The sequence below is a fragment of the Phaenicophaeus curvirostris genome, chromosome 3, assembly GCF_032191515.1.
Source record: "Phaenicophaeus curvirostris isolate KB17595 chromosome 3, BPBGC_Pcur_1.0, whole genome shotgun sequence".
NCBI classification, from domain to species: domain Eukaryota; kingdom Metazoa; phylum Chordata; class Aves; order Cuculiformes; family Cuculidae; genus Phaenicophaeus; species Phaenicophaeus curvirostris.
The window spans coordinates 62771743-62789989 of record NC_091394.1 but is presented as its reverse complement, the minus strand read 5'-3'; the positions used below and the strand labels follow the sequence as shown (position 1 = coordinate 62789989).

Below are 18247 nucleotides of genomic sequence, written 5' to 3'. Positions count from 1 at the left end.
AATACAAGTTAGTGTATTTTGCTTCCTGGACAGGATATCCTTTTTGTGTTGTTGATTTTCAGGGCTATGGGAGTGGAAATACCAGTTTTGTTTGCTTAGGTGAAATACTGGCTACTTCACTTTGTAGCCTTTCCATTTGAGATGCCTGTGTTTTGAAAAATGTGTGCCAATGACAGAATTAGGAGTTCTTATTCTCTCGTTGTAAAGAATGCAAGTATCTCCATAGTGTACATTGTGTGGAATAGGTGCCTGCAGATGAGACCAGGCTTCTCTCAGCACAGCTTGCTGCCTAATCTGGAATTAATTCCAAAAGGAGGAATAAATATGTTTAAGATAGTGAAGGAGGGCCAGTATAACTTGAAATAATGAAGGAAATGGGGAGGGTGGGATGGGGAAATCAGAGTTCATGCATTTATACATAGATTTTTTTGCTAGATCATTTTTGTACAATGAACAGGAGAATCTGAACAAACAAGTTTGAATTTATTGTGAAAACAAGCTTTGTAAGGTATGTGTGCCTGTACTCTTCAGTCATTGCCAGTAACGCAGTTCTAAATTTACTAAATGTTAAACCAGTCAGGTTTAGTTGCTAGCACTTGTAATAACTTCTGTCACATCAAGAAAAAGACCAGGATATCCTAATGGACGTTCACTTGTGACTGGAGGTAGATTCTAAATGCCAGAGTTTTACAGCTGGAGTCCTAGCCTAATCCATCGTCCGCATTTTACTGGTATATTGTTGAATTCGTGGTTTTATGAAACCCGACACAGAAAGCTCGCTTAAGGATGATGTCTGTAATTCAGTTTGGTCAAAGATTCTGTTAAGATGGAAAACCCAGGAATTCCAGGTAGCTGACGTAATATAAATAAACATAAAAATCTCTGCGATTTATGGCTGTGTTTTTAAATGTGCTAATGATTGTTTCTTTGAAAGATTTTTTTTGTGTTTATCCAGTTATCCTAGTTTGCTGTTGTTTTCGAGTCCTTCTGCTATTCTGAATTAGTTAATAAAGGTACTTTCCTTGTGTGTTTCTGCCTTCACTTATGTCAATCACTTATGCTGGTTTTCACTATTCTTTCTTTTCTGATAGATTTTCAAGCTTTTTGTTTCGTATATTCTTGTTAAATCTTGAAGTCTTTATGTTGATAAAACTTTTCATAAATCCTAGGATGCAACATGATACACATCTGAGGTGTATAAGAGAAAATAATTTACAGCCTGCTTGTAGATACATCACTGTCATGGATAACTGTCATTCAAACAATAGCTAGGCTCATAAATTATTGCTGTCTGTCTTGGGAGACAATCACGTGAAATAGCTTTATAGAAGAAATTGTTCAAATTGCCATGCTTGGATATTTGGAGGAGGTGTGTGTATCACATTCTCATTAGTATGGCCTTCCTGAAATTAACTACATTTTCTTATTGCTGGTTTGGTGAACATTGAGAATTCTGCTTTGAAGTCCTGTGAAATATTTAGAAAACAGTAGTAGGGCTGTTTTACAGTGGCTTACCTGAGTTTAAGTGCTTTAAAAGAACATTTTCTACACTTTAGTGAGTAAAAATTCGGCGACGCCATGTGAGAACCCGTGGATCTTATGTTAGCATTGAACTTTAAATTGCTTGAAAACATTCTAAGAATTCTGATAAATGACAGTCTTGCTTTTGAAATCCAATAATAGTTGGAGAAATCTGATCTGTCATTCTAGGGACTTCTGGTTGATAAACTGTCTTAGAATCTTTAATAGTTTCCAGGCGTGTGTATTTGAGGAAGCATAACCAGTAAATTCCAGTTGCCATGATATTAAAACTTCTCCAAACTTCTCAGTTTCTCTTTCTGAAAACACTTCTCTGATTGTTGGGCAAACAACTTGGGCAGGAAAGCCAAGTAGGTACAAGTGGCTGGCTGTGATGCTGTCCTCTGGCTTTTCTTTCCCAGCCTTTGGCTAAACAACTGGGTTGCAAAATGAGGGTTGCGTACTCCCAAAACCCATCTGTGGCTCTTTCTGATGGGAGGTACTGAACTTTGAAGGCCAACAGTGCTGCCAGATTCTTTCCGCTGTTGCAGAGCAAGACCAGCAGTTGTTTCATTTGACAGTCCAAAAGCAGACTAGCTGGCGCTTGCCAAAATGGAGCGCCCAACAGCAGCGCTGATGCTGTGTTCTGAACTGGATTGGGAAATCCTTGTGATAAAACTGATACGTCAATGGAAACGTTTCTGTTTGGCACAAACAGCAGCAGGTGCTCCGTTTCCAAGTGTTACATGCATATGCTGTACTCCCTAGCATCACCAAAGTGGTTTCCCTTTGAAGATATATCAATGTGCTATTTTGGCACGTCGCTCCCATTGCATAGCTTTTAATAACTTCCTATACTTAAGTCAGATTTTTCTGAAAATCTCTTCACAAATCTGTGTTTTGGTAGATACTCCTTTTGCCTGATTTTGTGGATTCTGTCTATCAGTGTTGTTCTTAAAGGATTAATGGAGCTTCTGCTTTAGTTTAAACTTCTTTCGTTCACCTTCAATAAAGAAATGACAAAAGAGAGGAGACGTGAAAGCTTTTTGTACTGTTTTGCCCTTTGGAATAATAAATGACACTCTAGTATGAAACTGAAATTTAAGGTGAGGTTTTCAAAGCGGAAGTCCAGTGTAAAAAACATTCTTGCCAATTATCTTTCTGACATCTGTCTTCACTGCTGACGTAAACCAGCCCACCCAGTTCAGATGGCTGTGCTCAAGTTGGGAAGAGAGTGGAGCTATTAGGAAACTCACCTAACCATTTGAGGAATTTGTTGAATCACTCGGAACCCAGCTGATATTCTCACCTCACCAAGTTGTCCTTGTGCTTGAAAAGGGAACCTGCCAAAACAATTTAGGAGTGTCTTCAGTTTGAGCACTAGTAATTCTGTCTGCATGTTGGAATGATGCTCACTTGTTTGATATTTGTGCAGAGGGGAAGGAGTTGAATATGCTTTACGGGTTATTAACAGGTACAAGGCTTTAGGTAACTGAAGAGGTGGCAGAGATCTAGAAATAAAATTTTATGTCAAGTGAGTTAAAAGTATTAACAATAATGTGATATGTTGAAGTGCTAGAAGTCAAGCTCTGTCCATGAAGTTTTTAGCTGAGATTCCTGTATGCTGATACAGTGTATGCTTCAGTCATCTCAGGTACATTTTTAGTGTAAATATAGTCTTGGTGTAGGTTACAGAGAGTGGGACTTTGATTAGCAGTGAGGGAGGAGGCATTTTTTTGGTGGTCAACGAGGGTAGAATCCTGGTCATAAAATTGTTCGAACTGTTGAGTGCTCTACAGAAATTTCAGTTCTCCATGATGCATTTGCCTTTCTGCTTACAAATTTGCTGCATATGACAGTTCACATGGCAGTAGAGGCTAATTCATTAAATTCGGTCTTTCTGTTTACAGGATTTAAAAAGTGGAATCTGGGCAGAGCATCTTCAAGAAGCACAAGCAGGGCAGATTATATTACTTCTCTTTTTTTGATGTTTTTCCTTGCATTTAGAGTAGTGTAGGGCATAGTGTAACAAATATACTGACAATTTATTTGAACTGCAGTACATACTCTATTACCTATTTGGAGCATAAGCTGATACAAAGCAGTCCATGACTGAGTGACTAATATTATCTAATTCACATGCCTATCACAAGCTACTATGAACCTCTACCATTAGCTCCCTCCTCTGTTTCTGTCCACCACCATGCTCCCAACTATTGGTGCCTCACTTGTTTGCCTGGTCTAAAGGTACGAGGTCTGCCTGCTTATCACTCATGCAGTATCTGTCCCTTGGTGGAACTTGCAGAGAAATGTTTTCCTCTTATCTCTTTTATTTAATAAATTTGAATGGATGAAGCATCTTTAGGACTTATATTCTTCTAGCAAAATTAGCTGATATAGCTCTACTAAATTTGAAGTTTCATTAGTAAGGTTTACACAATCAATTGTCTCTTTTTCTTCAGGAAACCAAACTTTGAAAGGTAATATTGAAAGACTTTGCTCAAAGCTTCTTATGAGATCTTTCAGAATCACTTGTTCGTATAAGCAGCTGTTTTATGTCTTTAAAAATGTGCTTTGTTTGATATCATATATGAATGTACTATTTTATCTAGCAAATAATATTTCTGGAAAGCAAGTTATATTTTGGAATCAAAAAATCAGAAGTATTTATCTTTCAGTAAGTTTTTTACATATTATTTTTCCTTCTTAGAGACTAATGTTTCACTTGGGCATGGTTCTCCTTGCTGCATGTATGCTTAGCTTTCTCCTGTATTAGATTACAGAACTGTATAGGACATGCCCAGAAATCTATGATAGACAGGTGCAAATTGCAGGTTAGCACTAAATTACATTACTGTTTGTTCCTAGTCAGCGATATGAACTGTTCTAGGCTACTGAAAATATATTCAGATGATATTTGCTGAAATTCAAAAGTAGATTCTATGAAGAAATTTTGAGAACATTAGTGGGAAATCAGCATAACTTTCTGGCTGATGAGTGGTTGTATTGCTGTGTTTCCCATCAGGACATGCACAATGCTGTGAGAAATGCTGTACAGACATATTTCAAGAGAAATATTTGCATGGTTTATCTTCCAAGTAAAAATGTCACTAAAGCTATGACAACATAAAACTGCTGTGTAGGGAGTTCTTACTTCTATTCTTTAGAATGGATACTGCAATTAGACCCAATTTGGAACTGGTCTTTGGCCGTTTCTGTAATTCAGTATTAAGCTTACCTTTGCAAGTGACTTTAAGTGTATAGTTTTCTTTCATGTTTTAACATGAAAAACATTAAAAGAACTACTTGTAGCATCCAGATTTGGAGACTTAGCACATTGGTTGTACAAATCACACCTTTGGATGTTAGTAGTTCACGGTCCTGCACCTGAGTCAGGGCAGTCCCAGGCACAAATACTGTCTGGGTGGAGAATGAATTGAGAGCAGTCTTGGAAAGAAGGACCTGGGTGTGTTGGTGGATGAGAAGCTCAACATGAGCCAGCACTGTGCACTTGCAGCCCAGAAAGTCAACCATATCCTGGGCTGCATCCAAAGAAGTGTGACCAGCAGGGCGTGGAAGGGCGTTCTGTCCCTTACTCTGCTCTCATGAGACCTCACCTGGAGTACAGTGTTCAGTTCTGGAGTGCTCAGCACAACAAAGACAGATCACAAACATGATCAGATGGCTGGAGCATCTCCCCTATGAGGACAGCCTGGAAGAGTTGGACTTGTTTAGCCTAGAGAGGAGAAGGCTCCAGGGAGACCTTAAAGCAGCCTTCTAGTGCTTAAAGTGGCCCTACAGGAAAGGTGGGGAGGGAGTGCAGTGATAGGATGGGGGGTAATGGTTTTCAGCTGAAAGAGGGGAGATTTAGATTAGATAAAGGAAGAAATTTTTTTACTATAGGGTGGTGATGCACTGGAACAGGTTGCCCAGAGAAGCAGTGGATCCCCACCCCTGGAGGTGTTCAAGGCCAGGTTGGCTGAGACTTTGAGCAACCTGACCTAGGGGAAGAAAGTATCCCTGCCCACGGCAAGGAGGTTGGAACTGGATGTTCTTAAGTTTCCTTCCGACCCAAACCATTCTGTGATTAATCTCTAGTCTTTGTGTACATTCAGTTTGTTCTGTAGGTAGATGAATATAAACATTTTTGCCTTTTCCCATTTCCAAGTAATTTGTTTCTTTATCTCTTTTTCTTTGTTTTAGAATTCTTTTCAGTAGCCAACATCTGTTTTTCCCATCCCGTCTTCTCACATGGTTTGTTTTCTTGTCTTTTGAACTTGCACATTTTTAGGCTGGTACAATGTTCCTGCTACACAGAATTAAAAATGGATGGCGATGTTTACCTCTAAGTTGGCTTTTATCTGATATTCTCAGAGGGGTATGATGACCCTCTGTGGCACCAAAGATTTCACTGTCTTCAGTGTAAATAAAAATGGTGCACAGGGCAATGTCATAGTAGTTTTTTGATGTGCACACACAAAAAGTCTTACTTCTTTAAAGAACCACAGAATCACTAGGTTGGAAAAGACCCCCAGGATTATGAGTCCAACCATTCCTATTAACCATTAAACCACGGCCCTCAGCACCTCATCCATCTGCCTTTTAAACACGTTCAGGGATGGTGACTTAACCACCTCCCTGACCAGCCTGTTCCAGTGTCCAATGACCCTTTCCATGGAATTTTTTTTTCTGATGTTCAGCCTGAACCTCCGCTGCTGGAGCTTGAAGCCATTCCCTCTTGTCCTGTCCCCCATCACTTGGGAGAAGAGGCCAGCTTCCTTCTTTTTACAACCTCCTTTCAGGTAGTTGTACAGAGCAATAAGGTCTCCTCTCAGCCTATTCTTCTCCAAATGTTGTGAACTGGCAAAATAGGTCTCACTGTGAAGGTAATTTCTCTAGACCTGAGGTTAAGAAGTAACATTAACAAAGGCCCTAGGAAGGGGCAGAAGATGGAGAAAGCACAGTAAAGGCAAGTTGTGAAGCTGCGTGATAGATCATGTCAAGCTTTGAAGGCTACGTGATGCCAGTATTGTGTAACTATGAGAACATTCCTCCAGTTTTTAGCTGTTAGAGGACCAGTTCACCATGCTTGTGGGATACTTCCTGGATTTGTAACTATTATTGCATTAGCTGAATATGTATGGAACATATGTAGTTCGTGTGGGTAAGAAATGCAGTCTGTGTGTGGGAGTATCTCAGTGTCATGCATGGATAGCTTGATGATTCTTTGACTTCTGTCCTCAGGTGTGAAATGCCACTTGTTTTCTTTAAAAAACAAGAATGTGTGATGTCCTGCTTCAGTTGATTTGCCTGCAGAAAGTACAGGGTGGAATCAAAGTACCATGTGGCAGCCTTTGCAGAATATAGGTTGAATTCTGAGGACTGCAGTAGTGGTGTCATTTGAGTTCTTTTATTTCTCTTAATTTCTCTTAGTTTTGAGAGATGGAATTAGTCCATTGGTAAAAGTAAATAAATAAACCAGGAACTGCAAGCAGTTAAGTATTACATTGTAGAAGGCTGTGAGGAGGATGTTTTTTTTATCTGCTTATTATTGTTCTGTGTCTTTTTTTTATTGTGAGGGTTTGATTGAGGAGCATGTGGGAAGAAATTTAGAGTTCATTTTTCCTTTTTGGACTCTTGTCCTGTTTTTCATGATCTCTTTACCACTAATTCCTGTCCTTCCTTTGTCCCCTCCTAAACCAAAAGAAATATGTACACACATTCAAATTTGAAAGATGCATGTTCAAATTTCCAAAGTTAATTTTGAGAATTAAATTGGAAATGGACAATTTATACTTTATTTTCATTTTGATTTAAAAATGATTCGTTTCTAACTTGTATGAAATATACTTTGGTTTTTTTTGCAGAGACGTGGAGCAATTTCCTATGACAGCTCTGATCAGACTGCGTTGTACATTCGTATGCTAGGTAAGCATATCAGTTTCTATATTGCAAAGTTTTAACGTTTATGATCAATTTAAAATAATTGGGATTTTTTTGAGTGTTGAATTCTTAAGCTTATAATTCCCTTTCTCCTGGATAATATTCTGGTTAGACTCTTGAGAATTTTGGGTTCTTTTATGTTGACTTGGGGGTTTTGATTGTTTGCCTTTTTCCTTTTTTTTGTTTCCCAATTTAACCATTGTCAGCTGTTTTACTCCTATATTTAAAAAAATAGAAAGACATTACAATGAAAATAATGTGTGTTGGTAGAAGTTAAGTTTTCAAAGTGACTCATGACTGATCTTCACTTCCTGTGATGGAATTTATCACTTTTGTGTGGTATCCTTCTGGCTAAAACTGTAGCTTAGGAAACACTTGCGTGAGAGTTGCCACACACTACAAGAAACTTTGATACTAAGGCTGTGAAATGCTCAAGATGTTCTTGAAATAATTATATGATTTTAAACAATACTTCTCTTATTAATCGTAGATGACTTGAGAAGGGAAAGGCTGTATGACAGGGCCAGTAGTTAAGTCAATTTGCTGAAGGATGTTTCCAGAGTCACAACTAGATAAAGAGTAAAACCAAATTAAAAGGAAACAACACTGTCAGGAGGGGCAAGCGTCTTGGGAAACCCTCTAGTGATCGTGAGTGCATGGAAGGAGTTGAGGTCAGTCCTTGACAGGAGAAAGATGCAAAACTCTTGCAGATCTGGCTGCTGGATTCAGTACTTCCCGCACCTCTTCTGGAGGCTGCTGGTGGTGCAGATGGCACGGGGACTATGTATGTACTCTAAGTCTGTTTCACTGCAAAATTATGCCACTTAATTTAAGCCATCTTGAGCTATGATTTGGTGTTGAAATTGACTATGAATGCTTGCATGATGTCTCGCACGGCTCAATGAACACCAACAGCTAGTGATTATAAATTCTTAACCGGCTCCAACTAAATCAGCCAGAACGTGTCTTTTTATGTCCTGAGTCTTTTCAATTTAATTGCATATTGTGTGTATTAAAGTCCCCAGAAATTCATAACTGCATTGTCTATGAGTTTAAAGTTGTAAGCTATGTGCATGTGTATAAGTGTTTGTATATAGGAGTTTATAGTCATAACCTACATATGCAGGCATACACATGCACACATATATAAAAAATCCAGTTTTGACTTAGCATCTTCAGATTTTTTGGTTTTAAATTATTTTGATTTTTTAAGTTTGTGAAGTTGATGCTATAGCACTGATTGTCTACTGAAGAGTTTCTGTTAAGAGAATGTAATTACTTTGGAAGTTTGTAAAAGAAGGAGGACAGAAGATGCTGGTTTCTAAATATTTATTGAAAAAGCTGCATCCTTTTTCTGGTTGGAAATAGATCTATTTAATTTTCAAGAGTTAAAATAACTTTAATTTGTAATCCTTTTTGCAGGAGGAACACTAGCATTCTTCAAAGTCTAGTCTTGTCTGCTCTAGTCACTAGAATAAGAAAGTAAATTCAGGCCTGGAGTAGTTTTGTTTGCTTAGTTTTGTGATATTTTCTTTTTAAACCATATTTATTTTGTGCTTTATTTATATAATATTCCCTTTTTTTTTTGCTTCAAAATCCTACAAATTGAGTACTTTTAATCCCACAACAGGGGTCATATGTATTAATTTATTTTAAAAATGCACTTATATGCTTGAATTAAAGTTAGTGTAAGTATATGTCTTCGTTTTTATCTCTTGAAAATTAATTTCCTAGTGATAGAAACTCAGCTTGTAAGAAAATAATTCTTAATTTCTGGGGAGAATAATCAGATTTCTTTTGCTGCTTTGGAAGTTTAACTGTGCCATGAAATAGTTAGGCCCATTTTTTCTGCAAAAGGACTTATGGTAACATTCAAGTAAATCTAGAAGAAAAGAAATCATGTCTTCCTTGGTATATACACCTGAACTGATGGGAAGACTCTTACTTGTTTTGAAATCTTTGATTATTCTCACAGGCAGAACTGGAATATATTCAGAATATGATGTTAAGGAAATCTAAATTTTCATTTGTTCTCTCATTGGAATTAATTATTGGACTATATGATTGGTGAATAGCATAACTTTTGCGGGCATTTGTTGCTGTTCAGTGATGCTGGCTATTCAGAGGCAGTAAGGCTTTTAAAGGATTGACCTCTTCTAACTTCAGCTGGGGGGAGGAAGGTACCATCAAGCAAGCAAAAAATTGCTGATTGGATGTTTGAATCAGTATGTTAAATTTATATTACTTGCTCACTTGTTGGTGATCACGTTGTACATTATACTGTACAAGTTAACAACTATTTACAGATTTATTACTGTTGTATTTGTACGTGGACTGTATAAAAGACCAGCCTGAAAGCTGAACAGTTAGATGCACCAGTATGTGGAAACAATCCTATTGAGTAGATTAAAGAATGAATATATTCAATTAGAATTTTTTTTGCATGAGATGTGAAGTGTTGTATTTCCCATACAGTATTTTGAGGGTTTGGGATTTATATTTTTATTTATCTTAGTACACTCTAGCAGAGTAAGTTGTAAGGAATCCTCAGCTGTAACTTAATGGGAAGTGTTAGGCGCACTCATGAGAGGTTTTACCTTTTACTTGATTATTATTTCAAACAGACTGTGTCTACTAATAAAAGGTACCTTAGTAAGGTGTTTATTTTAGCAGACTAAAAATATAAAGCTTAAGGGTATCTAGGACAGATCCTTCTGCCTCTGCTTAGTTGTGCTGGCCATAGAGTTGCTTCTTTTAATGTTTTCAGGCTGTTCCAATGGGAATGTAATGGTAATTAATTTGCACCAAGTAAATAGAAATTCCTGTGGTATGGCAGCATTTCCAGGTTCAATTTAAAAGATCAAATTTTAGGGACGCACAAACAAACAACTAACTCCTGTCTTCATTGGTGTCGATATAAACACACAGGGTTGACTCTAATGACTCATCTGTCATGCCCCATTCCCAAAATATACACTAAGCCACTCCCAAGTGGCTTATTTACTATTTTAAAATATAGATACAGATGCAGCATTGTAGAATTTTTCTTTTAAGATCTTGGAAGGGCTAACATATCTGCATAGCCTCAGTCAGCATCTTCTCTAAGCAACTATAAGGAGTTCTCATTTTCCTCTAAACGCTTCTGTGTAGTCTCAATGCTTTCTTGATTTTTCTCTTCTTTGCTTTTCTGGTTTTGTGTGTTTTTATACTGCCTGGAAATTTTGCTACTGTGCATGGAGTAGAAAGAATGGGACACTGACTTGTTGTATTGGTAAGCACGCAATTCTCAGATAGAACTGGAGCATCTTACACTTCTCTAGAGGTCTTGATCACTTAAAATACGAAACAGTGGAGGCAAGCTATTGTGTAGTGCAGGTGCATGATCTTCTCTGGTAGTGGTTGTTGCATTGTGTTCCTTTTGCTTTATTTCCTGCATGTTCAGCTGACCTGTCATCTCTTTCTCCAACAAATTTAATAGGAACTTTAATCTGTGAAGCTAGTAATTCTTTCTGGAAATTCTGCTCTTCACAACTTCATGGCTTTGACTTGAGTGGTTTACCTAGAGGTGGCTGTCGTAATTTCTGCTCCCAGCTGTCCTCCATGAGCTCTGAGATTTCTGCCCCTGCTCCAGAAAGCCTCAGCTCCCCAAGCAGCTGCTGCATTGTTACTGTGCCGCACTGGAGTATTAGGGTAGCACAAAGTTTGTGCTGTGTAACCCTAACGCACAGGGATGTCAGCTATGGCATTTCAGCTGCCTCGTAAGTATCAGAACTGTCCTTGTGGGGTGAACAGGAGTCTGAGAGAGGGGTAGGAACTAAATGATCCCTCTCCAGGTAAGTTTTGTTACAACCTTAATTCCTTTTTAGTTTTCAGTTGTAGCTGCAAACGTCCCTCTTACCTTTCTTCTTCCAGTATTTATTCAGTCTTCAGTTGGGTTTCAGTCTGTATGGCCTTTGTCTTAAAAATGCAAGTAATCCTAGTCATGTAGAACTATTCTGGGAAAAAAATCTAGTTAAGTACTCAGATATTTTGTCAGGTTGGTGCACAAAGTTGAATTTTGAAAGGAAGCCTTCACATTTCTTTAAATTGATTTTTTGGATTCATAGAAACTCTCAAAGAGGCAAAAAAGTTGTTCCTGGAAGTCTGATGTCATTAAGATGCTGGACTTGAATGTGTTCCCCTCGGGAAACAGAGGAGTCTTTTCAGAGTGGCTAAAGCAGGGACACTTAAACTGTCAGCTTCCTACCATTTCTACCCCTCTACTCCAGGAAATTTATCTATAAGCAAATGGTGTGATCTGATGGTTTCAAAAGATTTTGTAACCATTTTGACATTTTATTGAAAGGCCTAAATAAATGAAAACTAGTCATAGGTTATTTTGGTTTAGGTGTTGAATCTTAATTATATTTCAGCTACCATAATAACAGTCGGCTCTGAGGGTGGGCTTGTGCTGCCGTCCAAAGGAATTATGTAATAGCATCCTGTTGCCTGACAAAAGTAATCTTAAATCTGAAATGTCTTGTGCTTTTTTTTTTAGTTACCTGTGATAAATGTGGCTCTTCCTTAATATTAAATTCTGTATTATTTCAGAGTCATAGGTTACAAAACACTTGTGCAGGATTTCCCAAGCAAATCAATATGAATATTTTATGTTGTGTGCAAGCACGATGAAGTGGGTGCATTTGGGGTCTAGTGATCTTTGCAGGTCAGATTAACTGAACCGTGAACGCATAATGATGGTCCAGTCTTTCTGAATGTTTCAGGACTAACTATACATGTGAAATAGTGCTTAGTTTCACTGTGCTAATAGCACATAGTTTCATAATGTGCTAATGCGCAGCCAGTTGGATGCTATTCCTTTTTCTGATTCTATATATGTAGAAACTTGAGATAGATGTGTGGTATCTTCAAATTCCACTTGTCCAAGTTTTTATCCAAGCACATTTATTGTCTGAAATCTAGAAAAATGCAGTAGTTCTGTACAGTGGTAATGGAGATAGAAATTCCTGCTAGGCCAAAATGAAGACAGAAGAGCTATTTCATCTACTGTGATAAATTCCAGGCATGTAGAAGCAATATCTATTTCCAAAATAAATCCAAATGTATTCAAAATAAACAACCTATTGTTGAAATTTTGATTCTTAATAAAACACCCTCTGCTGCTACCATGATAAAGGAGAGAGATTTTTGTTTAAAAACTGTTTAATGAAAAATATTTTACCTTCCTTGCTGGGATTTTCTTATTTCATTTGTATGCAAGTAAATGCCCTCATTTTACATTTATCTTATTACAGTTGCGCTGTTAGTCTACCATTTCTTCTTTTGGTGAGCTAGTCCTGTAAAATAGACATTTTAATGCTTCCTGTTAAAAGCAATGTAGTGAGTTGCACTTCTGCATTCACATACAGACATATTTTATTGTTTTCCTACTCAAAATCTCCAACATTGCAGGGATTTCAGGGATAATGGGGACACTGTTATTCTGTCTGTGCTGTTAAACCAGGTACTGGCAAATAAAAAACAGAGAGAAATTTTCTGGATATCGTTTATCAGATAAACCTGCTTGTTGTGTTATTTGCAGAATGCCATGTTAGTCTTGAGGTATTTTTCTGTGAACTTTTCCTATTCTTGATGGAACAAGTAAGTTGTTCACCAAAACTTATTTCTACACTGGCTGAAACTATTTTTTAATTCACGTAAATTTTGAAAGTTAAGCCAAGCCTTGAAAACTAAATATAATTCACAAAAGATGTATCACCTTTTCTATAAAAAAAAAATTACCTCAACTAAAAATAGTATTTTTCTTTTAATTCAGCTGGTGAACTCATTCACATGGCTGTAGCTATGACTGATTTCCCAGATATAAATGAGTGAAAGGTAATGAAAGTTGCATTTTCCTCTGTGTGAACAAGTATTATCATATACAGCTACTAGTGCCTCCTCTTTTCAAAAACTTGATTCCTTTTTCCTTTTTATTGACTTATTTCGTAAATAATAATCACCAGTTGCTTATGCCTAACAGAAGAGTTCTACAATTTGCTGCCTCTGTATTGCCTGGAATAAACAAGCTTCTTGCACTCCGCTCAGATAAATGCTTGAAACCTCTATAAGTAATATATTGTCAGTGGACTGAAAGATATTTACAGGTAGTAACTGGGTAACTTTCACTTCCAGCTCTGAGGTTTTCAGTTTCAAAAAACCCGAAAGGAATAACTGAAAACCACATATGTTTTGCATTTTGTTACTGATATGTTAACTATAGATTAATTATTTGGGGAGCCCTGGGCCTGCTTATCTTTTGTGGTCCTTCCAGGGTGCCTCACAAGATAACATTCTTGGGAAGTGTGTCACTATAGATATGTCAGTGTTTATAGATATGTATCTCTAGAAATATATTTGTTAAGTTTTAAAACTGAAATTTTAGTCAGTATCTTCAGCTATTGTCTGACAAGTTGCCTGCTTCAGCATTACAAATTAGCTAGTTGGAGAAGAAAAGGAGAAAACACAATCAAGGTGTTACAGTTGCTGAAAATTAAACAGCTATATTTTTATTTTGTTCATATAAAATCAGTCTTGGGTCTTTGTGTAAAATACTTTGATTCATATGAAAATCGCTGTGTTTGAGAAAAGAATACTACACTTCAAGGATTTTCATAATTAGAAACCAGAACGTTTTCCCATCTTATATTTCACTATTTTTTTATTAGGATTTGAGGAGGGAAACACTACTGCAAACGTTATTGCATTTGATCCTCAAAGGTTTGCCCAGATTTGTAATTGCAAAAGGGGTTTTAAGTGAAAGCTCTTAATCCAGTGCTTACATTAATGCATACAAATACCTAATGAAAGAATACTGATCAGCTTTCAGTTGGTAAAATGCATAAGTAGACATCAACTAGCATGCTAAAAGATTCAGGTTGAAGCTAATTGCAGTGCAAAATAGTTTGATTAAAATTTTAATACTGAGTTTTGGTATTTTAATAGGCTCTTGTGTAATATTCAAACAGCTGAGCACAAGTAAGTAAATGCTAGTAGGAAAATATTCTATTATGTAATATCAAACCATATTGTAACTAGCTTATTTGCTAAAAGCTACCATTCCTAGAAGCTGAATCTTTTTTGTATTATACAAAATGTTATCGTTTTGTGTGTGTTACTGAGGAACAAATCAACTTTTAATGTTCTTGTTTCCTGTCATATTAAGGTGCATTTTTTGCCATACTGATGTAGCGAGCTGTTCCTAATTTCATCTGAATGCTTATCACATGCTTCTGGCCACGTATGCTTAGACAGGAGAGATTTTGACAAGAAGGCATGCGATTGCATGTTTAACAAGTCTTCAAACTTTGTTTTGAATTTCACCTTTAAAACCAAAAAACATTGAAGTAGGCCTATTGTTTGAACAACCCTCCTCCATTAAGTACATGAATCTTTATCCCTCCAGGCTATGTTCATTTGCATTTTATCTCTGCCACTCTTCCACACTTTTATTTCACTCTTGACCCTGTTTCTAGGAGATGTGCGAGTAAGAAGTCGGGCAGGATTTGAAAAAGAGAGAAGAGGTTCTCATCCATACATTGATTTCCGTATTTTTCACTGTAAGTATTTAAAAGCAGATAAATGACAAATAAACAAAGGCTTCCATTAATTTCAACGACTGAGCCTCTAAAAATAAAATTAGAGACCATTTTTTTTTTATAATTCTTAGGAAAATCTTTCATGATGCTTCATTACCAAAAATAGAAAAGGAAAATTTTTGCTGCTATATTTTTATTTTTTAAAATGTAGTTTAAACTCATTGAATTTAGACCTGAATCCCTCTGGAACTGAAGACTATCCTGTATACAGCTCCTGATGTGTGTGCCCAGTTCTTACTTGGCAGACACAATCAGTTGAGAAGAATACTTTCTTGCTTTCATAAAGCAGCAGAAGGGCCTGGTCCAAGATGATGTCTGAAGAGAATTACAGCAAATGTCAATATGCTTGACCTCATCGTAATCAATTAATGTTACATTTATTCAAATGTGTAGCTAAGACTTAATTTTATTGACATAAACACACCTTAAATAAACATTAAAGTGTTATAAGAAAACAGACTAATTTTTTTTTATTATGTTTTAGGAAACTTTTTTTCTCAGAAGTTTTATAAGAAAAAATATTTTCAGATTCCTTCACTTTTTTCTCTCCATCTATATTGTTATAACTAAATATGTCCGTAGAGCTTTTACTATAAAAGCTTCAATAACCAAACCAATACGCAGCAAAAGTGCAGGGGGTTTAAGTCTTAATTAATTTGTGCCAATAATATTAATGTATTAACTGTCATAAACTATTTGTAACACCATTGTATCAGTACAATTTCAAGTATTCTGAATGCAGTGGAGAGATTCAGAAAAACATATTTCATGGTAGCAAGTGTGGTTGTTGTAATTACCTTATTAATAAAAATGAGTGGCAGAAACTGGTCTACTTAATATTCTGATCTTAACTGAAGTTACTCTTCTTAAAAGTAGATCACTACTTAAATTTAGAACTCTTAAACTCTTGTTTCATTCAAAACTTAGTGAAATAGGTGAGAAAACAAAGTTTGAAGAGTATGCTGTATTAATTTTTTTTCAATAGAAGATAAGAATTCTGTCTCAAAGTCCTGATAATTCTATTGAGTGTAATAAACGTTCTCTGTAGAAATAGCATGCAATTTATGAATTACATAACTATGCCTTTTTGTGTGTGTGTGCATATATATATGTGGCATTTCTTGCTGATACGGGAAGATATTAACAGAAGTATTAAAGGAGCTACCTGTTAAAAGGCAGTCATGTATGATGTTATTGCTATTGTCAAATGACGTGCAGTTTCTTTGGGACTCATACTGCTGTTTTCTTTCCATCCTGATGATTGTGCATAAGACAGAACATGACTAATCAGGAAAAGGATTTTCACACCCTTTCTTCTTGCCCCTACTTGTTCAGGCACAGGCACCAGCTTTTAGCAACATCAACTGTGGTGTCTAATGACAGCAAAGAATGTTGCTAGGAGGCCCAAAAAATTCTTTGGCTGTAGCTTCCCTCTCGAGTCAGCTGCTGGGGCAGTTTCCAGAGTTGTCATGTTATAGTCAGTTTTTTTCCTCATCAAGATTGTGGCCTGTTGCAGCATTACTCCTTGACTTCAGACTCCTGCTACGTTATGGAGCTGCTACGTTTTCTTTCAAAGTCAGTAAGGAGTTCGGCCCCATCTCTCACTATATCACTAGATTATTTATTAAATTACTGATATTTTTTTTAACATCAGTAAAATGTTTTCTTTTTTCCTCTGCAATGCTAATTGGGTTTGGATCAGCGTTTCCTTAATTGTTTTAAGCAAAAGAATTTAAGTATCGTATTATCAGACTGTGGGAATTTTCAGAAGTTGTGAGAATTGAATTAGACCTCATTTTAAGAATATCCTCCTCACCCTCTCACAGTAACTCCAGGAGGATTTTGCCCCATAGTCCTATGTGGCTGAGAATATAGGCAATAGAGAGCATGTGAGGAGCCAGCTGAACCAGCCAGCTACCTTTGTTTGGGGCAAAAAATTGGGCTGAAGAGGGTCTGATGGGCAGCTGAGGCAAACTAAGCAGTCTGAATGTTGATTCCCTCCAACCGCCCATCACAGCTGCATCCTGAACATCAGTGGTGCATGAATGTGCTTCCTTCATGGTGTTTGTAAGGTTTCATTGTAACTCTTATTCTGCTATCAACTAACTTTACTTTCTTGTTCTAAATATTTTGCAGTGATCATTGCTTACGTGTTTTACAGATGACATACTGGCTGTCTTTCACGGTGTTGAAGCACTGTTGTCATTTTTTATTTTGCTTGGCTTTTGTTGTTTAGTGTTCTTTTCTTTTTCTGTCAGTGATGTCTTGTGAAGAAGTTGAACGTCTTTCAGCAAGTCCAGCCAATAATCTGCTGACCAGTTCTTTTTTTCCGGTATTTTATTAATAGGCTTTTAACTCAGTATTTTATTAGTAGGTTTGAGGACTAGTGAATTTTAAATGCATTACTCATTTTGTGAAGCTACTGGTTTTTTTGTTGTAGTTTTTCTTAAAAAAGGGTCACTTTGTTTCACAACATAACTTTTACTTGCAATTTCAACTACTGCTACCAAAGTAAAGTCTGTTAGCATCTAGTTTTTAAGACTGTTTCTGTTTCCCAAGTATTATAAACTCGGTGTCTACATCTTGATTGCAGAGTTCTGTAATTGTCACATGAACGTTCAAGTTTCTAAATTGGCTATAATTATTCTTAATGGTAACATCTTTCTAGGAAATCTGATTTTAAAGTGGTTGTTCGAAAAATGTCTTTATTGTTACTAGAGATGGTGGTATGGGAGTCATATGAGGGTTATTAACTGCAGAATTTGACTGATGATCAAACTAAGTTTGGGTGGTAGTTTTCCTTCTATATTATCCATTATTCGACAAGTCACATTTTTATAGCTAATCGCAAGAGAAAGAGCTCAATAAACAATCTTAAGCAATACTGCTTCCTCATGAATGGAGAAGGTCGGGATTGTATTCACATTGGTTGGTAATCTGTTAACATAGGGACATCAATTAGTAGTTTTACTATGTTCTGTTGATTATGTCTGTGTAGGACCATGAGCATAAACTCAAGTTAGCAGCTAAAAGCTGCTATTTCTGGAGAGGAGAGAGCAACCATGTAACTTCCTTTGTCAGAAGTATATTTTTATCTTAAATATAGTGGTGTGGTTTTGTTCAGTGGAGGTACATATTTCACAGTTGTA

The 18247-nt window shown here is 36.7% G+C and overlaps 1 protein-coding gene across 2 annotated transcripts in view; it reads left to right on the top strand.

Moving 5' to 3' along the window:
- The window catches only part of PDE7A (phosphodiesterase 7A), a 75252-nt gene that overhangs the window by 32319 nt on the left and 24686 nt on the right, over positions 1-18247 (top strand). Inside the window, exons 2-3 of one of the 2 annotated variants that reach the window (XM_069854187.1) lie at positions 7386-7446; positions 14976-15059. In XM_069854187.1, the coding sequence (XP_069710288.1) occupies positions 7386-7446; positions 14976-15059 (145 nt within the window). The remainder of the gene's footprint in view (positions 1-7385; positions 7447-14975; positions 15060-18247) is intronic. The other variant, XM_069854188.1, reaches the window with a different exon arrangement.